The sequence below is a fragment of the Acinonyx jubatus genome, chromosome C2 (genome assembly GCF_027475565.1).
Source record: "Acinonyx jubatus isolate Ajub_Pintada_27869175 chromosome C2, VMU_Ajub_asm_v1.0, whole genome shotgun sequence".
Classification (NCBI taxonomy): domain Eukaryota; kingdom Metazoa; phylum Chordata; class Mammalia; order Carnivora; family Felidae; genus Acinonyx; species Acinonyx jubatus.
Window position 1 is genome coordinate 130,477,524 of NC_069384.1, and position 24,889 is coordinate 130,502,412.

General features: G+C 37.4%; 1 protein-coding gene across 2 annotated transcripts in view; it reads left to right on the forward strand.

The window, feature by feature from the left end:
* The first annotated feature begins 6,300 nt into the window (after positions 1-6,300).
* CAPN7 (calpain 7) overlaps positions 6,301-24,889 on the forward strand; it is a 41,823-nt gene continuing 23,234 nt past the window's right edge. The window contains exons 1-9 of one of the 2 annotated variants that reach the window (XM_053221468.1): positions 6,301-6,685; positions 9,601-9,709; positions 13,914-14,071; positions 14,975-15,042; positions 16,945-17,145; positions 19,104-19,190; positions 22,353-22,479; positions 23,265-23,350; positions 24,582-24,675. In XM_053221468.1, the coding sequence (XP_053077443.1) occupies positions 6,584-6,685; positions 9,601-9,709; positions 13,914-14,071; positions 14,975-15,042; positions 16,945-17,145; positions 19,104-19,190; positions 22,353-22,479; positions 23,265-23,350; positions 24,582-24,675 (1,032 nt within the window). In that variant the 5' untranslated portion in view covers positions 6,301-6,583. The remainder of the gene's footprint in view (positions 6,686-9,600; positions 9,710-13,913; positions 14,072-14,974; positions 15,043-16,944; positions 17,146-19,103; positions 19,191-22,352; positions 22,480-23,264; positions 23,351-24,581; positions 24,676-24,889) is intronic. The other variant, XM_015068475.3, reaches the window with a different exon arrangement.

Here is a 24,889-nt window from a genome sequence, read left to right on the forward strand (position 1 = left end):
CCGTTCATGCTCTGTCTCTCTCTGTCTCAAAAATAAATAAAAACGTTTAAAAAAAATGTAAAAAAAAAAGTAAACTAGTGACCATAAGCACTTGGGGGGTAACATGCAGCCATGTCACATTACCGTATACAGCCTCAGGGCCACACGGAAACACGAGTAGCAGTGTGATCTCAGAAATTCACATAAACCCAGCGTGGCTGGTGAAGCTCTGCAGTAAATAGGACGAGTTGTTCCTCGGACCTGTTTTGTTTCAGTTTGGGTCTTTTATGTGTATGAGATGGCAACTGTGAAGGACCAGCATCAGCACACTCCTGTGTCCAAACAAGTCCTTTCTCCATTCTTATTACCTGCCAGGCTTTAAAACTAGGACCACTTGAGTGTGGGTACATATTAGGATATGTATGAAATAGGTATATCAGCATATATAAGATAAGTATAAAATAAGGATATGTATATAAACTTAGGAGTTCTATAAATGAGGATTATAAAATCTGTATATTAGATATATACAAATAAATTTAGAGTGTGTATAGATAAAAATATGTACATATAGTTGGGCTATATTTAAAAATCGGGATAGAAAGATAATTTGGATGTCCATATGTGTGTATAAATGATGCAGGCATAACTCAGAGATGTTACAGTTTGGTTCTAGCTCACTACAACAGAGTGAACATCTCGATGCAAGTCAAATGAATTTTTTAATTTTTTCAGTGCATTTAAAAGTGCTTGCACACTGTCATCCATTAAGTGTGCAATAGCATTATGTCTTAAACAATGTATATGACTTAGTTTAAAAATATTTTACTGCTAAAATAGGTTAACCATAATCTGAACTTTCAGAGTCATAATCATTGATCACAGATCACCATAACAAATATAATAATGACAAAGTTTGAAATATTGGAAAAATTAGCAAAATGTGACTAAGAGACGCCAAGTGAGCAAAGACTATTGGAAAATGGTGCTGAGGCACTTCTTTGACACAAGGTTGCTGCAATCCTTTGATCTGTAAAAAAACGCAGTAACTGTGAAATGCAATAAAACAAGGTGTGCCTGTGTTCCCCCAAAGGTAAAGCTGGCGGAGTCTGGACTGCCTTTCCAGGCTGGGCCTCGAGGTCTGCCAGTCCTCCAATAAGAAATTTCTGAGCCTTGATGACAAGTAACCAAGGACTCCATCAGGCAGCCAGGCCAAATGGGGCCTGAAAGCTGCCAGGTTAAAGCTGCTACCTCACAAAGATTTGGGGGAGTTAGGCCCCCTTTGCCCTGGAGACGATGCAGGTAGTTGAGAAGACCCAAGCTCAATGTTGCTAGAGGGCCCCAGCTGCCCTCAATGGGCTGGAACCCATCAGAACTCCTCAGGCATGTGCCTGAGATCAGGCCCCCCATCAGGCATGTGGTCTGATGGGGACTGACTGTTGCCAGTTTAAAACTGCTGCCTCTGGGGCAACGGGGTGGCTCAGTCCGTTAAGCATCTGGCTCTTGGTTTTGGCTCGGGTCGTAATCTCATGGTTCATGAGTTTGAGCCCCACATCACGCTCTGTGCTGACTGTGTGGAGCCTGCTTGGGATTCTCTCTTCCTCTCTCTCTGCCCCTTCCCTGCTCGTGCTCTCTCTCTCTCTCTCTGTCTCTCTCTTCTCTCAAGATAAATAAATAAATAAACTAAAAAAAGACAAAAAACAAAAACAAAAAACTGATGCCTCACAAGGAATTTCAGGCTAGGAGTCCCCCCACCCTGGAGGCCACGTAGGTGGTTTCCACTGGAGCTCCAGGCCGGCTGACAGGTGCTTACCGCAAGCTAAGCGGTGCAGGTCAGGGTAGCCAGAGACTGGGCACAGGACAGCTGTGGGGAGAGGCCTGATTACAGGAACAGGCTGTTGGGGGTGAAAGGTACCTGACTAATTCCAAGCCCTTAATCTACATAAATGCGAGGAAATATTTGCCCTGAAGGTAAAGCTGCAGGAGTCTGGACCGCCTTGTTAGTATGGGGCCTGTCCCGATGGCCTTCCCTAAGACACCTGGGACTTTTGATGACTGGTAAGCCTGGGACCCATCAGACAGCCAGTGTAACTGGGGACTAGCTATCACTGTGGAAAGCTGCCACCACAGATTTTTAGGAGGTGGGCTCCTTTCACCCTAGAGGTTATGCAGGTGGTTTGGGACCCATCAGAACTCCACCAGCCTGGATGACCACAGATGCCTTCTGTGTGTAGGCGGGGTATGTGCTGTACGTGCGTGAGAGGCAGGGATTAGGGTAGCCAGGGTTCCGGGTCATGAGAGCAAGCTGTTGCGGCATGTGTCTAATACCAAGCCCTGACTTACACAAATGCACATACATATACGCACATTCTAATTTTACATATATATATATATATATATATATATATCCTAATTCTGTGCCTATGTATATATATTTATTCGAATTGCAGGCATATATTTGATAAGGGTATATAATTAAGCTATATATAAAATAACCTATTATATATAATCTATGCATAATGACACATATAACCTATTAATATATAATTTATACATACGGTATTCATATACAATTAAAATATATATCTAATTATAATTTATATTTAATTTAGGATATATATTTAGAATATATAGATATAAATGGGATTAAGAATTTTGAATATATAATTAGGATATATACATATATATGTAGAATTAAGTTGAACCATAGGAAGTTGCTTATTGTGACAGATATTTGACTATTTTTGACCTACAAAAATGGTGATTTGATATGGCTGAGCCTCATACTTTAAATGAGCCAAAATAATATTTACTGGCGTTCGAAGCTCATTTTGTGCAACTTTTCCCCAGACTCTTCCGTTGTTTCTAGTTCCAGTGTCCCAATTCTTTAATGATTTGAAAAATTGTTCCCTCCTCATACTGTTGAGGAGCTATAACAAAAAAACAAAAACCAATGATTATTTTGCATATGGGAAATCACAGGGCAGTGTTGGTAGGTAGGGAAATTATTCCATTTTCCCATTATGTGGGGAGGAAAGGAGGTCACTGAAATCGGACAGTTTCTACAAGAAGTCAGGCAGGGACTGAGGCACCAGGACTGGAGTCTGGAGGGAGTGTGGGAGCACCCGAGGGCGATCCACCTGCACCCAGATCACTCACAAAAGCTTTGTCTCCTTACAAGCCCTGTGAGGTGGTGAGGCCTGGAAAAGCTGTGTTCAGACACATTGCAGGGCCAAAACCCAAACAGCCTAAAGGGCTGCAGAGGAAGAGATTAGGAAAGAAGGAAAGTTCAAGAACATGGAGCTGGCACAGCAGCCATGGGTCCCAGCCCTGTCCTGGCATCATTAGCACGACACACGCCCTCTCCGAGCCCTGCAAGTTCAAGGCCACGAGGCCATGGAGCCATGGTCAAGAGTCTTGGCTGGGAACTGACCTTGGGCTTCCCATGCCTCCTTTTAAACTCCAGAGCAGCAGCACCTGGGAACCTGTCAGAAATGCACATTGGAGAGAGCCCCAGCCAGACCTGCTGAATCAGAAACCCTGGGGGTGGAACCCCACTACCCCCAGGTGAGCCCGATTCAGCCAACGTGTGAGGAGCCCTGCCTCCTTCCAGTGTCATTGCCGTCACTTCCCCGCAGCCATACAGCCATACAGCCATACCCGGGAACGGAAATCCTCCCTGCACCCTGGGCTCCACACTCCTGCCTCATCCTGAGCCTGACACATCCCTCTATTCCTCTCTGCTTTGCTCTTGTCTGCCTTCCTCTGGGACTGGGGGTGAGACTCCCCAGGCTGATTGACAAGCTGCTCCTCTGGCCCTGCCAGCCCCTGCCTGCCCCCTCTCTCAGCAGTCATCCAGTGGTGTTTGCACTGTTGGCTTCTGTGCCTCCTCCCTGCTCCAGTGTGAACCGCTTCGGTCCCTTTGTTCGAATCCCCCGAATCCCCCGTGTCCCGTCAAAGGAATTCTTAGCATTTGTTGACCAAAGTAACAAATGACCATTCCTAGGCTGGCAGCTTTAAAGAGAGTAATACACTACTACTAGCAATGATATTCTCTCTCCCGCCTACAGCGTCCCAGGGCAGTGCTATTTCCCGAAGCCCTTTGCAAGGCTGAATCGCAAAACTTTTGCTGCTTCTTTATTTTGCTGCTGTGACAGTGAAGCCATTTGCAGGGGGGTGGCAAGGAATTCGACAACCCATGGGGCGTCCTGAGGAGGGCTTGTGTGCTGATCAGTGTCTTCTCAAGCCTACCCCTCCCTCTGGGTCTGTCCCAGCTCTCCACGTGGGTTGTCACTGTGCAGGATGAGGGCATTTGGACTTTTGACCTTAACATTGGACAAGTTCTACTGTGGTACATGTCACACACCTAGCCTAAGGTGGAGGTGTGATTGGACATCCTGGCAGATGGTCCACGGAGGTGGCCTGTCATGAGGTTCTACCACCAAACTCTCAAGATTTCTGGAGAATTCATAATTACCCAATACAAGGTCAATAAATAAATATCAATTCTCTTCCTATACACTACCAAAAACAATTGAAACTAAGCAATGCAATTGAAAATAGCATTAGTGATATGCTTAGTGATAAAATTTATTCAATGATGTGCAAGACCTGTGCACTGTAAAACATTGTTAAGATAAAACAGACCTGAACACATGAAGAGATTTACTCTGTTCATGGGTTAGAAAACTCCATTTCGCTGAGACTGCAGATATTTTGGAGCTTCAACTAGCTTTTACCCTGCCTTATTTCACTCTCTTGCCTTTGTGTCTTCAATATGTAGCTCTGTCTCTGACACAAAGTAGGTGTCCAGTGTTCATTGAATAAATGAATAAGAAATAGGATTACGTGTATGGGGAATAAATGAATAAGTACGGGAAGGGATCACAACTACATAGGAGTGCTAGAAAAGGCTTCCTTCAAAATGGACTAGGAATTCTATAAGCTGTAATGAAGGAAAGAACGTAAGTCATAGAAATCCTCTTATGAGTAAAACTGCATTTGTCTGCTGTAGCTTCTAATCAGTTTGTGCAAGATAGTGACTGTAAATACCTTGGGAATATGGCCTGAGGTCATGTTCTGAAGGACCTTCTAATCTGTGCTAAGGAATTTATATTTCATTCTTCAGTAATCAAGATGGGGGAGGGCACATTGAATATATTTAGTAGGGGAGTTCATTCATTCATGTTTGACAATACTTGCTAAACACCTGCTGTGGATCAAGGCTTTTGTTCAGTATTACCATAAAACTGGTAAAGACGGAAGCCATCCCTGCTTCAGTTATAAAACTGTATATAGTAGCTAGTGACGAGAACTATCTTTGTTCCACGCAGCGTCCAACTCTTGTGCTTTTTACAACAGCCCAGTTTGATAGTTACTATCAACGTCACTAAATGTGAAGAATTAAAGAAACTATGGAAAGTTCCATTTAAATAAAGACTATAACTAATAAAACAATTTATTAAGGTGTTATTAAGAAAAACATTGTATCACACATGTAAAACGTAGACTTTAATGGGTTTTGACAAACGTTTACATTTTGGCACACGTAAAAAGACATAAAAGACATAAAAAATTTCCATTATCCCAAGTTTCCCTTGTATCCCTCCCCAATTATTGATTTCTAGCATTATTGATTAGACTTGTCCTTTCCAGTGTTTCTTACGAACAGAACCATGCAATATGTACTCTGGCGTCTTGCTGCTTTGAATCATCATGATTGAATTTCGACTTTCATCCATATTGCCACGTGAGAAAGACATTAATCAAATAACCACCTAATTAAGCCATTAATTACAACAGCATTGAGTTGAACAAAGGATAAGTACAAGTGAAGATATATCACCTTGTTTGTTGACAATTCAACCAATATCACACACGGTGGGGGGTGCTATATAGGGTTATGATTGATTTGGTAGAAAATAAATGCTATTAAAGGGTATCTTAAGAGAATCCTATGTCCTATTTTACGTCCCTAATTTTTAAGAAATCGGTCCAGATGACTCTGGAAACCGTTCTTCCATGGCCCTTTACGCTTCCCCCACCTTTACACATTGTGGAGAAAACAGCTCACTAAGGCGCATGCGCCGCTCCTGCCTAGCGTTGCCAGCAACAGCCGCCGTAGGCATTGCCACACCCCCGCAAACCAAGGGGAGGTGGGCCACCCGGACTCCACTCTGCTTTCGCCTGCCCAGTCCCCGGAGCCTTGGCGATCACGTGCGCGCTGCCGCCGCGCAGGCCAGGCCCCGCCTATCACCCACGTACTCCCGCGAGCCCGGCCTCGGCCGCCCCATCTCCCGAGAAACTCCCGAGGGTCGCGCTGCGCCTGCGCAGTGGAACCGGTGGGCGGGACGGGGGAAATGCGGTGGCCTAGAAGTGGGGCGGCCGTACAGGCTGGGAGCCGGCGCGGCGTTGAGGCGGCTCCGTGTAGCCGCGGACCCGGGCTGGGAAGACCCGCTCTCCTCCCTCAGTCACTGAAAATAAACTTTGCTGCTCTTTTGGCGGCGTTCTCGAGTCCGCCTCCCGGCCTGTGCGGAGGTCGGCCAGGAGCCTTCGTTCGTCAGGTTTTCCCTCCCTCCCTCCGCCGGTGCCGGGCCTTGGCGCCATGGACGCCACGGCGCTGGAGCGGGACGCCGTGCAGTTCGCCCGGCTGGCGGTGCAGCGCGACCACGAAGGTCGCTACTCGGAGGCTGTGTTTTACTACAAGGTAGAGCGGGGGATCGCTGCACTGTTTATGAAGCCAGGGGGCGGGTCCAGGTGCCGCGGCGGCCAGGCCCACTGAGCTTTGCTTTTCCCTCTTCCTGCTCTGTTGCCCTCCTTTGCAGGGGAGAGGCCACCCGGGCTCCTGCCACCGTGGGCGGGTTTGGTCGCGGCTTGGGAGCCACCACTTCTCTGGTTACAGTCTTGGATGGCCAGTGTCCACCGTTGAGCTACGTATGGCAGCAGTAGTTAGGCATGGGTTGTTAAGTAGCCAGCTAGTTCTCGCTGTCATTTGGCTCTGATTTATGGCTAGTGGGAAGTGGTCTCTGATAAACACTGAAATAATGCATGTTCGTTGAAGAAAATAAAGTTTTAAGGAAGAATAACACGTCTGTTACCGGAGCATTTATCTTTGTGCTTGTTTGTCTACGCGTATGCACGTACACACGTTTAAAAAAAGGGAGTATAGTTGACGTGGAACGTTACATGAGTTTCAGGTGAACAACACAGTGATTCAGCTTCTCTGTACAAGACAAACTTGGATTGTACTGTTTATAGTATTTTAGCCTTTTCTTTGTATCTGAGCTTTAAAAAAGTCATTAAAGTTGCTTGTTTAATCTTATTAACGACAGATGTGTAGTATTCCATTGTGTGGATGTGCCATAATTTATTTACGGACTAATGGACATTTAGGTTCATTCTGATTTTTCAGCATCGTAAGTATTGGTGCGGTTAATCTCCTTATAACTAACGCTTTACACATTTCTTGGCAGTTTATTCCTAAGTTACCGGGGGCGGAATAATTAAAGAATATGACCCTCTACAGCCCACTCTCTGCTCTCCGGTCCTGAGGATTTGCAAATACACTCCTCCAGCTCTTAGCCGTGGCCTCTGCTTCCTAGTGGAGGTAGCTGTATCCTCGTGATACAGTCATCTTTTTTTTTTTTTTAAAGAAAGAATGTCGGACTTTGATCATACCAGTAGTAGTAATTTTTTTTTTATATATAAACGTGTTTGCTATCAGTAATGTGTGGTTTGCTTTTCTCAGATTATTATTTTATTGCCTTCATGTAATCATATTTAGAGACTTTCGGTGTGTTTCAGAATCATTCCTTTCGGACTTTTTTTTTTGAACAATTTCGCGAAGGTGGTATGTGTTTAAAATTCAATGTGTTTTACTTTTGTGAAATAAGTGACAGATATTCATAGGTTAAAATATGCCATATGAAACAGCTTTGTCTAAAGCCAAAGAAAATACTACACCAGTGCCTCTTATTTTGCTGTAAGATTGCATGCATGAAGAATGTTTTATCCTTGAGAAAGTCAGAAAAGTGGTTGTGCTTCTAGGAACTGTTTATGTAAACTTTACCAGATATTTAGCATTTCCTGTCTTCATACTGTTGTGTGAGGGATTCCTTAGTTGTCATTTTCAAATATAGATTAAATGAATAAAAACTGATACCAGCAAGTTTTTAGTTGGCTTTATTTCTTTTAAGCCAGATAATTATTTGAAAATCAGTATTTACATGCAAGATAATTGGAGGTATGAAATATATATTTATACATATATAACATCAGTTTGAGATAAACTATGTTGTATTTAGATAATAGTACATAAAATATTTAATGTTTACATGTAAAATTTTCTTTCTCCTATGAAATGTGTGAGTTACAGAATCTGAGGAAATCATCTTCCTTACCCCCCACAGCCTTTCAGTAAATTTTCATATGGATCAAAACCATACTCTTCTTACTGATTTTGTTAAGTTCAGTGAAACAACCCCTGCTCCACTAACTGTATTCAGAAAGTTTTGTTCAGTAGATAGCTGGCTTCTTTGGATCCAGACAATTTGGCAACAGCCTCTGCAAAGTGCACATGCTTAGGTTATTGCTAGGAAGGTGTTGCTTGGAGAAATCTCTTTATGGTCCTTCTCGCCATAGCATTTGTAACCTGTTATCCTAAAATGGTAATGGGGAGAACTAGCCGCAGCATAACTGGCCATGAGAGTATTAAAAGAACTGGAAGATGAATGCAGATTTTCTTAATTAAAATACGTTGATTCCGTACAACTGAAATCTGCTTTAAAATAGATTTGAAAGGGCACCTAGGGCACCTAGGTGGCTCAGTCAAGAGTCCGACTCTTGATTTGGGGTCAGGTCATGATCTCCGTGTTCCTGAGTTCCAGCTCTGCATAGTGCTGCTTGGGATTCTTTCTCTCAATCTGTCCCTCCAGCTGGCATGATCTCTCTCTCTCTGTCTCAAAATAAAGTTTAAAAAGAAATGTGTCACCCTTTGGCAATATTTTACTTGGAAAAAAAGATTTTCCACTGTGAGATTTTTAACCTTTATAATTCCCCCCCCTTTTTTTTTTTAATTTTTAATCTCAACATTCAACAAGGGGCTCAAACTTAGAACCTTGAGATCAGGAGTCGCATACTCTACTGACTGAGCCAGCAAGGCACCCTAAGCTTTATAATTTCTTACAATCTTTTTTTGACACTTAATATTTTTAGTTATCATTAACCTATTATTAGTATGAACCAGTAATAACCAGTATTATTATTATTATATACTTATTCTAATGCTTTTCAGGCCTAATTCATATTTTCAAGGTATATAATTTTAAGTCTGACCTATTGCATAAAAAAGGAAAGCAGAAAACATAGAAGTACAGCTATCCTGAGAAAATGTTTATAATCTCATATTTGAGTTCATAAATTTTTAACAGTATGAACAAATTGAGAACTGAAGAAAAGGTATCGGGGGGTTATATAAAACCCACTTACTACTGTCTTAAAGACCTTATTTTGTCATTTATAGAAAGCAGTAGTGAGTTAGAAAGTGGTAGAGAAAATTCAAATTGTAATTCATTTATTAGATTCCTTTGATTTTTTTATTTTTTTTATTTTTATTTTTTTTAGGAAGCTGCACAAGCCTTAATTTATGCTGAGATGGCAGGATCAAGCCTGGAACATATTCAAGAAAAAATAAATGAGTATCTGGAAAGAGTTCAGGCTTTGCATTCAGCAGGTTAGTAAAGGACTACTAAATGTCATTTTTCTCCTTCTCTCATCACATCCTTTCCCCCTATGTTTCTCTTTTTTTAATTTTTATTAAGTATAGTTGACATATATAGTGTTATATTAGCCCCCTATGTTTCTCTTTCCTTTTCATTTTCATCATTGCGTCTTGATCTTCACTCTTGCTGCTCATTTCTTTTTTGGTAGTCATGTCTTTATAAGTCATAATATGGAAATAAGTGATAGATCTGTGAATAGGAAACTTAGGGATAATATAGTCCAGTCTCCTCTAATTTCTCAGGAGTACAGAGATACTAAATTACCTATATTTAAACTGTATCAGTGGCAGAGTCAGGATTAGGACCCTGTTAAAGTCTACTTTTTAAATATCTGTCACATGCCCTCTCCTGATATTAAGATTAAATGACTTCAGTTGACCCTTGAACAAACAGGGGTTTGAACTGTGTAGGTCCACTTACACACAGACTTTTTTTATGGTACTGTGAATATATTTTCTTCCTTATGATTTTCTTAATAACATCTTCTTTTGTCTAGCTTACTTTATTGTAAGAATATAGTATATAACACATATTTAAAATATGTGTTTATCAACTTGTAAGGCTTCCAGTGAGCAGTAGGCTATTAGTAGTTAAGTTTTGGGGGAGTCAAAAGTTACATGTGGATTTCTGTCAGTGCCCCTAACCTCTTCATTGTTCAGGGGTTATGTCTCCAGTGTTAACGACTTCAGCAGCGTGTTCATAATCTCTTCTATATCAGTATCCTCAACCTCAAGACCTTAACTAAACTCTTTTTAAGCCATATCTTGGAAACCAACATGTAAGTTGATACCTGGAACAACTTGTATTTACTTTTATAGTAAACAGCATGGCAAATGCTGTGACACAAGCACACAGGCTTAATGATCACAGTTTTGTTAGAGGTATGTGGCTGCTATCAAAATCTGCTGTTGACATGGTAGAAAAGGAAGTGGTAACCTACTGATATTTTGCCTTAAAAATGGATTCATCTCACTAAGAGCTCTTCTTACCCCTTTTCTTCTGTGACCCTGTAATAAAACCACAAGCAGCTTAGAGGAGTCTTTATTCAGCATTCCGTGCTGGACTTTGTGCTGTTTTCCATCACTTGTTCTCAGTAGATCAGAGCAGTTATTAGCACATGGTTAGGAAAAAGTAGATCCCATCATTGGATTTCTTGTTAGGATAATCCTCTTAAGGACGAGGTAGTTTAGTTTAAGACAGTGCCCAGAAATTGCATGTATTGAAAAGTCAATTGCCTGTGTATTAGGGCCTCAATTAATACAAAGTTCTGCTGATTCATGTAGTCAAAATAACATGAAATTCAAAGTAACTCTGTCTTCCCAGCCGAATGAGTTTATAAATAAGATATTTTTAAATGTGATATTCAGGCATGGATTGTGACAACTCTAATCTCTTGAGGAATAGAGGTTTGCCAGTGAAACAGAAGTAAAGTTCAAAAGGATTTTTAAAGCATAGCGTACCTTAATTGTTTTGCTAGCTTTTTGACCCTCTTTGTTCAACAAATGAAGTATAATTTGTAGAGAATCCAATGGATTAATTATTATTTTAAGCAAAAGAATCCCTTTTCAGGTGAACATTTCAGACAATGTGTAAAACAAGTTTTGCTGACAGGGGACTCTTGAGGGATAAGTTGATTTCTGGGTGGGGAAGGGTAACACAGTTTGAAATTCACCAGTATAGTATAAAGAGCTCAAGATTTAGAATTAAAAGATCTAAATTGTAGCTTGTAGCTGCAAAACCTTAGGCTAGATCAGTCCATCTCAACTGGGAACAGTTTTGTACCTCAGAAGATTTTGGGCAGTGTCTGGAGAGATTTTTGGGGTTTTAGAATAGGGAGAGGTGGGAAGTATACTGTGGCAACTAGTTGGGTAAAGGCCAGAGATCTTACTAAAGATCCTCCGATGCAGAGGACAGTCTACAGCAAAGAATTATCCAGGTGAAAATGTCAGTCATGTGTGACTGAGAAACTTTGGGCTAGATATTTTAACATTTTTGAACTTTGGTGTCTTCATTCTGTAAATGGGATGAGTATATGCTTCAGAGAGGTGTTAAAGTTCTAAAAAGTTGCCACCATACCTTTAAGAGAGAAAATGTGAAGCTTTTTTTTTTTTTAAATAACAGCTTTATTGAGCTGTAATTCACTTACCATAAGATTCACCTTTTTAGAGTATACAATTCAGTGGTTTTTAGTATATTTCCAGAGTTGTGCAGCCATCACTGCTAATTGTAGAACATTTTTGTTGCCCCAAAAGAAACCTCTTATCCATTAGCAGTCACCCCCTCTCCATTTCCTCCCACCCACTGTCCTCTAGCAGCCACTACACTAACCTACTTTGTATCTCCCTGGAGTTGCCTATTCTGGACATTTCATGTAAATAGAGTCATCCAGTATGTAGCCTTTTGTGTCTGACTTCTTTCCTTTAGCATTAATGTTTTCAGGGTTTATCCGTGTTGTAGTATGTGTCAACACTTCATTTCTTTTTATGGCTGAATAATAAAGCCATTGTGTCAATATACCATATGTTGTTTATTGATTCATCAGTTGATGGACATTGTCTTGCTTCTACCTTTTGGCTATTGTGAATAATACTGTTTGGAATGTACGTGTGTGTGTTTTTGTGTGGACATAGGTTGTTAGTTCTCTTTGATATATACCCAGGAGTGAAGTTGCTGGGTCATGTGGTAGTTTTATGTCTAACTTTTTGAGGAACTGTTGAACTGTTTTCTGAAGTAGCAACAGCATTTATTTCCACCAGCAATGTATGAGGGTTCCATTTCCTTCACATTCTTCCTACCAACATTTATTATTTTCTGTCTTTCTTAATTTTAGCCACCCAAGTGGGTATAAATGTGGCATCTTGGGTTTTGGTATGCATTTCCCTGCTGGCTAATGTTGAGCATCTTCTCATGGGCCAGTTGGCCATTTGAATGTCTTTGGAGAAAGGGTTGTACAGATCTTTTGCCTATTATGTAAATCAGGGCTTTCCAGAGAAACGGAAGCAATAGGATATAAAGATAGTTAGCATAAGGAATTGAATCATAACAGAGCCTCATTATGGAGTCTAAGAAATCCCATCATGTGTAGTCTGCAAGCAAGAAAGACCTAAGAAAGCCAGTGGTATAGTTTTGTCCAAGTCCAAAAGCCTGAGAGGCAGGGGAGTTGATTGTGTAAGTCCCAGGCCCTGGGGCAGGAAAAAACTAAAAAAAAAAAAAAAAAAAGAGAGAGAGAGAGACAGAGAGAAAGCCATCATTTGGAGAGGGTAAATTCTCCCTTCCTCTGCCTTTTTATTCTTTTCAGCTCCTCAGGGGATTAGTTGATGCCCACCCACATTGGGGAAGACAGTCTGCTTTTACTACCAATTCAAAGGTTAATTTCATTCAGAATCACTCTCTTAGATGTACCTAGAAACCAAGTCTACACAAGTATCTAGGCACCCAGTTAGAGTTGATACAAATTGATAAGATTAATCATCACACTCATTTTTAAAATTGGAGTTGTCTTTTTATTATTTAGTTGTAAGAGATTTTTTACATTCTTGAAATAAGTACCTTATAAACCTTTATATTAAAAACAAACAAATACTTATTTAAAAGAGCAGTAAAAATATATGATTATTTAACCTGGACTCAGATGAATAGGAAACAGCAGGAACTTAATCATCAGGGCCTAAGATACTGTGCCACACAATTATTGTCTGTACTGAAAAACATTGTTTTAATTTCCTTAAATAAAATAGAGTTTCTTTAGAATCAACATTTTCCAAATTTTTTTGTTTTGTCTTTGGGGCAGGGCAGGGGTATGTGAGGAGTACTCCAGGTGTTTTATTTTTTAAAGGAAGAAAGTGCTGGCAAGGATAAATTCAGGGGAAATTTTTTTTTTTGTAAATAATACATTTTTGATTTTTTTGGTCTTTTGCATGTATTGTGTGATGAATTACAAAAGTAGGGATTTTTTTTTTTTTTAGGCCTTAAAATTCAGATTGAAAGGGGAGAAATTAGTTCTTAGGGATCATTATTTGACCTTGTTTTTAAAATGAAAAATTATAAAGTTTTGATAAAAAATGTCTTAAATGTATTAAAGTGGTGTGTTTCCTGGATATATACAAATACACATAAATGTAATATTTCATCTATATGGCCCTTTTCCTATCCTAGTTCAGTCAAAGAGTGCAGATCCTTTGAAATCAAAACATCAGTTGGACTTAGAGCGTGCTCATTTCCTTGTTACACAAGCTTTTGACGAAGATGAAAAAGGGAATGTGGAAGATGCCATAGAATTGTATACCGAAGCTGTAGATCTCTGTCTGAAAACCGTATGTATAGCTACTAAATTTGGTGGGATTAAGCGAAGAGATTTCTGTTACTGGTGAATTTTATTTAACAATTCCTTTAAGAAAAAAAATTACTGTATCGTTAAGAAATATAATTAAGTCACTCCTCATTAAAAGATGATGAAGAGTAGATAATTAATGATGGATTTTTAACATTTTGTTAAAAAATGGAGTTTTAAGATTGAATCATTAGGCAATGTTGTTGTTGTTTTTAATTTTAGGTGTTATTTTTTAACCTGTTTAAACCCATGTACCTAAAATTATTACAGGAAGAATTCACCAGCACAAATCCATGAATTTAGAATAAACCTCCCCCCATTTTTTTTTTAATTTCATACATTAAAAAATAAGTGTTTTGGCAGAGCTTTATTGTGTTGCAATGTAAAATCTATATGCTGAGGGGCTTTTACTGCTTCCTGTGGACCCTGTTTGGGACAGTTAGCTTTAAGGGACATCTAGGGCATGAGAGAGAGCAGTGTAGTGTATTTGATAGGAAGATGAGGTGGAATGATAGAGAGTGGTGTTCTCAGTATTGTCAGAGGACTGGCTTTTTGTCCAGGGAAACCATCTTGCCTGATTCTGTAGAAACCTGAGACTGGGGGTGAGTGTTGGTCTCCTGAGGCTCCTGCTGCTCAGCTTTCCATGACACCATGTTTGTACAGTTGTGGCTCGTTTACCACATGACGTGGTCTTAAAGTTTACCTCAGTGGCATGTTTTCAATGCTGTTTTAAATGATACCTTTAAGGATGAAAACAAATGGTCATCTTGGTTTATTCTCTCGTTATTTGAAAAAATATATTGCGTTGTAAATTATCTGCTTAGAAATATGGATCAAGCAAAGAAAAAAATTATGCTTCAGAATGTCTGTCTCTCTTTCTCTTAAGTCTTATGAAACTGCTGATAAAACTCTGCAAAATAAACTGAAACAGTTGGCTCGACAGGCACTAGATAGGTGAGTTTTGGTCACTCAAGTTCTTATCATGGATGGCAGTGTTACTTAAATTTGACAGATGTCTCTAAATGTGTTGTAGAGTTCATAGTGACAAACGTCCATCTTTAACCTGAGATCTAGAGCAAGTCGACCTTCTTCCTCTGGGTGAATTTATTTCTTTCTAGTTCTCTGCTTTCAACTCAAGAAATAACAAATCAGTCAAGACACTTTTTATTTAGTGTTTGCTATGTGTAAAACAAAATGATTATGATATTGATATGATTATGATATTGAAGTGGAAGACTTCCTTCTGTTGTGTCGTACCAGATTTCCAGAGAGCCTTCCAGAACTATTAAAATTAGAGAAATTGACATTGAGCTGGCCTGCATCCATATACATACCCCCAAATTATATAGTATCTGTAGCTCTTTGAACTCTTTGCTCAGATGTCAACTTTCCAACAAGGCTTTGCCCTAACCATTTCATTTAATATGGAATCTCCTCCAGTACTTTCATCTTGCTTACTCTTTTTCCCACAGACCTTACCACTTTCTAAAGTATATGACATTTACCAGTTTTATCATGTCTATTATGAATGTCTGTGCCCCTTTGAACTCCAACCCTCCATGTAAACTGTGAGTGCAGAGAATTTTGTCTGTTTTGTTCAATGCCGTAGCCACCTAGCTGAGTGCCAGACATATAGAATGTGCTCAGTGGGTATTTGAGAATGAATAGATTTGTGCAAGAGAACTATACCTCTTAAAAAAGAGTGTTAGAGATGAAAGTAAAGGATGGAAATTACATTTATGTATGAATAAAATTACCTCTTTTTGAGGATCTTACTAGGTAGCTATACCACCCCCAGCCCTTCTTTTTTTTTTATTGAGGTGTAAGAGTCATCCTTCCTTTTTGTTGCCATCATCTAACATTTAGTTTGTCTCTCCAGATTCATGAGGGTATGAGCACTTGACACATAGTTATCTTCTCCATTTTCACTAGTCAGAATCATAGGTGATGTTTATTACCCATGTGGATAACCCATCCGGTATCCTCTGAGTGCACCCTAAGCACAGAGGGGTGGGTCGGTCATTGGCTTCTTTGAGGGTCTGTTCAAAATTATGGGTCCTCTTCCTAAGAAAAATGTACATAAAATTTTTTTCATGTACATTTCATGTAATTTCAGTGTTCACAACATTCCTGAAGCTCCTATGTGGACCTCAAGTTAAGAACTTCTGTTTGAACCTTTGACAAAACAAAGCCACAGTTTCCTTGGATATCATGTGACACATTCCATGATCAACTCTTGCCCTGGTCTCATCTTCTCCTGCCTCTCATTTGTACTTTTCACAGGGGCGTCATCCATTCTTTTGAAGTTATCTTTAACTTGTTGTGCTATTTCATACTCCTGCACATCTGCACGTGCTCTTCTCTCTACTTAGAATGCTCCCTCACTCCCCAGGTGGACTTCTGTGGCTCGCACATCCAGTTCAGAAAAACCTCCCCTGACTCACCCTTTTTTCTCGGTCATTAAGTTAATGTCTTCTGCCGTGCGTTCACTCGCATGTAATACTTCTAGCATCTGTCACTTTTGATGCAGTTGTCTTTCTTTCCTCACAAAATTCTGAACACCTTAAGAGAAGAGATTGCATTTTATACATTCTTATATCCCTCTTAATTTTGCATAGTATCTGACATGCAATAAGTGCTCAATTAATGTTCTCAGTAATATTATCAATTAATGTTTATCAGTAGTGAAATACTGAATCTTACTTTGGGAAGTAGCTTAAGTAGTGAACTGTTGACTGGTATGTATGAATCTTACTAGTTTTACATTAGGAATGCTTGACTGGTTCTTGAAGTAAATTTTATTTTCTGGAAAGCTTAAAAACTAGAACAGTTTTTCTGTACCTTTTTCTATTATAGAGCAGAAGCATTGAGTGAGCCTTTAACAAAACCATTATGTAAAATCAAGTCAACAAATACCAAACCAAAGCCACCTCCAACGAGAGCACATTTTCCACTAGGGACTAGTCCCTTCCTTGAAAGACCTCAGCCCTTTATAAGTCCACAGTCATGTGATGCACAAGGACAGAGATATACAGCAGAAGAAATAGAAGTTCTCAGGTAAATCAGTTTATGATTCATTGTAATGAATAATTTTGTTAACATAATCAACACAGGTAATTTAATTTTCATCAGGTTCGCTGAGTTGTATTCACATCTTTGTTATGGTGTGTTGTGCTCTTATTCAGGTATAAATTATATTGCCATATAGCCATAACTTGAAATAGTTAAAATTTGTTCTCATATATTTTAGTGTTAGCATTTCTAGTAGGTCTTTCTGAAAATCCTAACTTACTTTAAAATCGAACACTGAAAAGGTTAAACAATAAAATAGAGCTATGGTAGACCACTCATAATCTATGCAACTGGTAACCAGAGCCCATTAGGGAAAACAGTTGTCACCTTGAAATAGTTTAGACCTAGGTCAGCAAAGGGAATGGTCTTTAAAGGGTTATAAAAAGGAAAACGAAGAAAAAACAGAATATGTGACAGAGACCTCATTGCAAAGCCAAAATGATGTACTGTCTGGTTCTTTACAGAAAACATTTGCCAATCCCTGGTTTAGGAAGCCAACTCAGAGTCTGGAAGCAGCCTCAGGGGATATTAAAAATGCAAAACAACAAAGTTGTGGAAATCCTTGTGATTGTGTTGTGAGCCAGTGTAGATCGGCTAAAGCCAGTGTGGCTTTTCTTCAGTTGGAGGAGATCCGAAGTGCTCATAACTGTGCAAGTCAAGTAGTCTCACTTTTAATTTCCTAAAATTGAACTGAAAGGCTTCCTTCATTTGCAACAGCCACCAGAAGGCAGTTTTCTTTTTTTTCTTCCTGAAGATTTTCATTCTTCTACTAATGTGACTCATTTTGCCTAGAACAATTGCACATGAACCAATACAACACACAGGACAAAGAAGGGTGATTTTGGAGTTGAGAGACCATAAGTAACAGTCCGACACTGAGGCCACTCAGCATCCATATGCTCCTTTCTACACACATTTGAATTTCATGCTACGACAAAACAACTCTACCATTTCTACCTAACAGAATTCAGCTATCCTTTATACAGGTGAAAAGTTCTCATCCTCTCAAAATGAGAATACACAGTCATTGTATCCATTGCTCACTGTATTATTAACCAGTCCTCAAGGTCAGTCACAGTCTCACTGAATATTATTACCTAAAGACTAAATTGTGAAGCTACCCTGAAACTACTTCTAAATAAAATGAGGGAAAGAAACAGAAGAAGAGAATAGTTGTTACATACAAATAAACATATACACAAAATATGCAAAGCTGCTACAAACCACATTTCTTTAATTTGTCAACGACCATAGCTTCCTTCTTGCACTACCCATCACTCATGCTCATAACCAGAAAATCTGAAGGACATATTATTTTTCAGAATTGTAAATGTCATGTTTTTTAAGTTCCAAAATAATTAAGTGATCACTTTCTCCCTTTGGGCTTAGGATAGAAGCCTAAGTTTTGTGTCCTGGTGTCAGGGATACTTTTGATACCTTTAGTATAGGCTTATCTTGAGACCATGGTTTAGTTGTGAAGGGTGTTAGTTTTAAAAGGATAACTCTCGGGGCGCCTGGGTGGCGCATTCGGTTAAGCGTCCCACTTCAGCCAGGTCACGATCTCGCAGTCCGTGAGTTCGAGCCCCGCGTCAGGCTCTGGGCTGATGGCTCAGAGCCTGGAGCCTGTTTCCGATTCTGTGTCTCCCTCTCTCTCTGCCCCTCCCCCGTTCATGCTCTGTCTCTCTCTGTCCCAAAAATAAAAAATAAAACGTTGAAAAAAAAAATTAAAAGGATAACTCTCACTGAATTGAACTGAATCAGTTATTTTTTGGTATTCAACTATTTTGTGAAAATGATATTAAAATAAAGATATCAACAGTATGAGATTGTCACTTTAATTTTACTACAGCGCCGTACCTTGTCATATAATTTTAAGGCGTTTAAATGAGATTGGTAGTTAAGATAAACTTGAACAATTAGATTTTTTTTCTTGTGCTTTATAGGACAACATCAAAAATAAATGGTATAGAATATGTTCCTTTCATGAGTATTGATCTGAGGGAACGTTTTGCCTATCCAATGCCTTTTTGGTAAGTAAGTACTATTGTAATTTCTACTTCCAAGATTTTAATTTTTCTGTAGTTTTTCCATACTCTGAAATCCAACTTAATTCACAGCCTTGAAATTATAATTTGTAATAAAAATTTGGAAGAGAGGTACAGCTGTGAGAAAAAGGTAAGGCAACATAGCAAGAGTATCTCTGTTGTCATTTGCCTGGTAATGGGTATGTATGAATCTCCTTTTGCCTACCATTACACTAGCACTGTACCTGGCACAGAGTAAGCCCTCAGTAAATGTTTGTCAAATTGGTGTTTGAATCCCAACAACAAAGTCAGTAAAGAAATTGAATGGAAAAGTTGCGGAATGACAGTGTCATTGTTTACTAAAATCCAGTTCAAGAAAGGGTTAATTTTGAAAGTGTTGGTTAGCACAGCCTTCCAGCACTGTGGCAACTTATATTAAGAGCCTTAAAAATGTTATTTGGTTCATGACTCCTGGCTTCTACTAATCCTAAGGAAATAAAGATTTGGCTAAATATGTGTATAATAAGAGCATTCATCAAAACATCTGTGAGAGCAAAAAATTATTGAAACAAACTATCGAAAAATATGGAAATGATTAAATTAATGGCTCATCTATGTTATAGTAAATGTTTATGCTACCAATAAAAAACGCATCTTTGAAAGATGTAGGGAAAACGCTTGCAGTGTAGTAAATTAAAAAAGAAAAAATTTGGATGTTGTATGTGTATTTTTCCTTTTTTATGTATTTATAGAGATGTAGAAAAAAGATATAAAGGTACACATCCAGTATTTACAGTGGTTATCTTGATGGGAAAATTGGGTGATTTAATTTTTTAAAATTTTTCAAAATTTTTGCAATGAGCTTGTTATACTTACAAGAAAAATATCAGAGTTGATTGTTTATTATATACAGAATATGTAAAAGGCTCTATAAAGAACAAAAGGGCTCTTTCCCATTTTCTAGTGTTTTGTTATTCTTAGATGGGCAAAAGTTAGATATCTCCAAGCCAATGGGTTATCAACCTAAGTTTTTGCACTCAACCATGTGATGCTGGTTACTGATTAGAGTCTGAGACATTTTTATATCTGAGAGGTTCTATAGTATTGATCGATGTTAAGGGCACACAAATTCTAGAGCCAGACTATCCAGTTTCATATCCTGTATGATGCTGGGCAAGTTCTTAAATCTGTCTCAGATTTTAAAATAATAGTAGAATCTGCCTCATAGTGTTACTGTAATTAGTCAATAAAATACAAAGCACTTACTGGTACTTGTTATATTGTTAATATAATAAGGGTTAACTGGTAGAAAAATAATTACTTTGTTAAATGCTAAATTATATTACAAAATTTGGTTGTACATTTCAGACACTTCAAAGTGTTTACAATACACAAGAAAACAAAAAATGTATCCCTTTGAACAATAATTTCACTTTAGGAAACCATTTCTGAAAAGTGTTTATGGATGTAGTAAAAAATTGATATAAAAGATATTCATCAATATTGTAATTGTGAACATGTGAATCAGTTATTCTAATATATTCTTAAATGGTTATGTCCAAGTAGAGATGTAAACTTGCAGTTCCAGTTTTTGTGTAACAAGTTAAGATAAATCATGTTTTTAGCGCTCATGCAACAGAAAGTCTTTAAGACAAATACTATACAACGATGAACAACATGTTTTCAAGAAATTAAGTAACATGGGAAAATGCTTATAATTGAAACACTAAAATGTAACACCATGCAAATTCCCTTAATTTAGGCATAACACTGGTCACAGTTGGAATTTTACATGTTTTGTATAAGATTACTTGTTTAATGCCAGGCTTCCACGGTGGATTATAAATTTCATAAGGACAGAGAACATGTCTACTTTAATTAAATTATGCTCCAGTAATCAGAAGAAAAAGTAACAGTAAATATTTCAAAATTCACAGGTAACAGACTAATGAAGAAGGGCTCCACAATTTGTAAATCTTTGGCTAGAAAGGTTGAGTGATTAAAGTTATAAGAAAACATTGAATTTGATAACTGTGGGGACTTTTGAGAGATCGGATATTAAGGAATCTTGGATTTACTCTATTCTCATATGGCAGGTTGATACAAAGTGATTAAACTATGGATTTGAATTAACTTTATATTTTCCCCTAAAATTTTGTGATGGCTGTCTTTAAATTCTTCTTAATTCATTCAGCTCATTTTCCATTAACAATCAGCTACTGTTAACTACTCAGGTACCAAAATGTTACCTAGAACACCAGTGGTTCTATGAGACGATCATCAAAAAGTTTGAGAAGTGTTATATATGATAGTCTAAGAAATTTACATAAACCTTGGTTTATTAAACATTTACAGATGTCCTCTAATGAAAAAAAACAATGTAGGAGTTTGTAGATCACACCTGATCACAGAACCTCCTTTTGCCTAGTATCAACACTTTCTGCAAAAAGCATATTTGCTTCAGTTTGCATATCATAAACTTTGTATTATCCTAGAAATCTTAAGAAACCTGAAGACTGTTACCCTTCTTCTAGAAGAGGTTTAAGGAAAGGTAGATGTTTTTTATTCTGTGCTATACATTAATTTTAGAGGAATTCTACACAGTGTATTCCCAACACACAGTGAGTTAGAGGGTAATGGATAAGAATGGTGGATTTGGCACCAGAGACCTGGATTCAAATACCACTTCTGCCACTTTTTAGCTGTGTGACCTTGGCAAGTTAATCACTTTAAGCCTTTTACAAAAATACTTGCTTTAATGGAATTGTTTTAAAGGTTAAATGAATAGTGTATGTAAAATACTTTAGCATGATGCCTAACACGTGGTTATTACTTAGTAATTAGCTACTCTAAACGTTAGCCTTGCAGAGAAGAGTCTGTCGAGCCACGGTAAGGATCTGTAGCTTCCTAGGTCCCTTTGATTTGAATCAGTTTGTATTGTAATTAATGGCTCCATTTTATTGAAACTGAATTCCTTGAATATAACAATGCTACATTAAACTTTTAAATTATATTCTTAAAGCAGTATTTTAGGATGGTACAAGCATAGCTATGATCATTATACCTCCCCCCTAAAAAATCTCTAGGAAATTTAATTTTGTTTTTGTGTTATTTTTAAAGATTAATTTTGTTATTAGTAGTAGTATTTAATTATTATTATTACCTCAGTGATAGATGGGGCAAGCTACCGTTATCACCTAAACAAAAAGCTACATTTTCCAAATGGGTACGACCAGAAGACCTCACCAACAATCCTACAATGATTTATACTGTGTCCAGTTTTAGCATAAAGCAGGTAAATATTTTATATAATTTTATATGAAAGCTAACATTTTGAAGTAATTTAAATGTAGATTTGGGTTTTTTCTTAGTTTTTATTATATACTGAGGTGCATGAGTATAATTGGAAAGATTATTCTGCACACTTTGACTTAGACATACTGGGATAATATAAGTAAGTGTTTTGAGCAGTTACAGATTTTTATATAGACGCTGTTTATCAATATGTTCTTACAGATGAGAAAGTTGAAGATCTGAACATCACCTTTGATAAGAGAATATATATTTTTTAAAAAGGGAGATATTAGGCTTATTAAAAACACTTCAGTGGTAGAACAACAATATGGCTTTATTGCAAGCTTTATTAATAAAAGTTTTGCATTGATGTACAGATATCTTCCAATTGGTATAAAAACAATGGTCCTAAAATACTATGATTCAAGAATCTTTTCATGTGCGTGTTCACTTTAATTGGTAATATGATAATAAACCATTTTTTAAAATACCTTTAAATTATCATTAAAAATGTGTGGATTTGGTGAAGTATGCTTTTATCCATGTAAGAAATACATCATTCATATGTATCCTAAATTAACTTTATTGAAATACCTTAGTTTTTCTAGGATTCGTTTGAAGAAAATTTGTATGAGTTGGCAGCATAGCATTTCTATTTATTATTTTAGTATTCAAGCAACAGTTAGGGTACTCCGTATAAAAAGTTGGTGCTTGGGTGCAGTGATTAAATAATGTTGAAATTACATGAATGAATGAATTGATATATTAATAAATTCTTATTAACAGACAATAGTATCAGATTGTTCCTTTGTGGCATCACTGGCTATCAGTGCAGCTTATGAAAGACGATTTAATAAGAAGTTGATTACCAGGTAAAATTTTGTATTTGTCCCATTAGCCCTTTTCATGTAATTGTTTCTTAACTAGAAATTAATAGCTTAGGTCTTATCTGCATAGAAAGTGAAGAAGGCATTTCACTTAGAATATGTTACCTTGTGTGTTAAGCAGATGATTTGTGAATGTGAAAAGGTTCCCTAAAATAGTCTAAGAACATATGCATGTGTGTTAAATATATATATATATATATATATATATATATATATATATATATAAGTATATTTTGAAGTAAATGAAATTGGTAAATTGGGAAAATAAAATTATGTCATATGTATAATTATACTCTTTGGTAGCCACAAGCCACATGTGGATACTGAATACTTGAAATGGCTAGTCTGAATCAAAACGGGTTGTTAAGTGTAAAATGCATCAGATTTTTGAAAACTAAGCACAAAAAAATACAAAATTGGAAAATATCTCAAATTTTTATAGTGATAACACATTGAAATAGTATTTTGGATAAGTTCAGTTAAATAAAATATATTAAAATCTCACCTTTTTAACTTAATATCCTACTGGAAAATATAAAATATTTCTGTTGGCTAGAACTGCTTTAGTGTGTCCTGAAATGTTACCAAAATACTTTTTTTCTCAATTTTTAAAAGTTTTATTAGCTTAAAATCATTCATTGTAAAAATTAAGCGTTGTAATTTTTTCATGCAACTTGTCCTGAGTGATTTTTGTGTAAGTCCTGAGATTACAAAGATGAATTAAATACAGACCTTAGTTTCAAGCTGTTTACCATCTTGGATAAATAGATCATATAAATAATATGTAGTGTAAAAGAAAATTGATACTGATACAAGTATCTTATTGGATAACTTTGTGTAACTTTATCTCTGTCAGAGTTGTAGTTAAGTAGTTCTGGTTAACTGAAATGGTCTTTTCTTGAGCCAGTGGTAGAAGATTATTTTAACTGGCTTAAAATATATCCACTTAGTAGAAAATTTATTAGAGTACATAATTAAAAGCTTAGTATTTTTCAGAGTATTGTGAAATTTATTCCCTGTTGTGCGATCTCGTAAGATACTTTCTTTGTATTAAATAAGCATGAAATTCTTTTTCTAGGCCTATTATAGAAAAATATTCTCAAGTTTATTTTTATAAAATTGCCAAGACATCTGTCTAAATAAAATATAATATCCTGCTTAGTAATTTATATTGAATATTAATTTGGTATTTCAATATTTATTTTCCTTACAAAAGCATAATTTATCCTCAGAATAAGGATGGTGAGCCAGAATACAATCCATGTGGAAAGTATATGGTAAAACTTCACCTCAATGGTGTCCCAAGAAAGGTGAATAATGTCTCTCCCCATCCCCAACCCCTTCTCTCTCTCCCTTCCCCACCTTTGAATATTGAGTAGAATCATTAAGAAATGTTAATTTGTGTAAACATTTAAAAAGATTTTGAGTCTGGTTTTATGCATATTACTACTGATAACATCATATGTTAATAATTAAAACTAAAAATCAAGAAAGTCATTTTAAAAATGGTTTCGGGAAATTTAT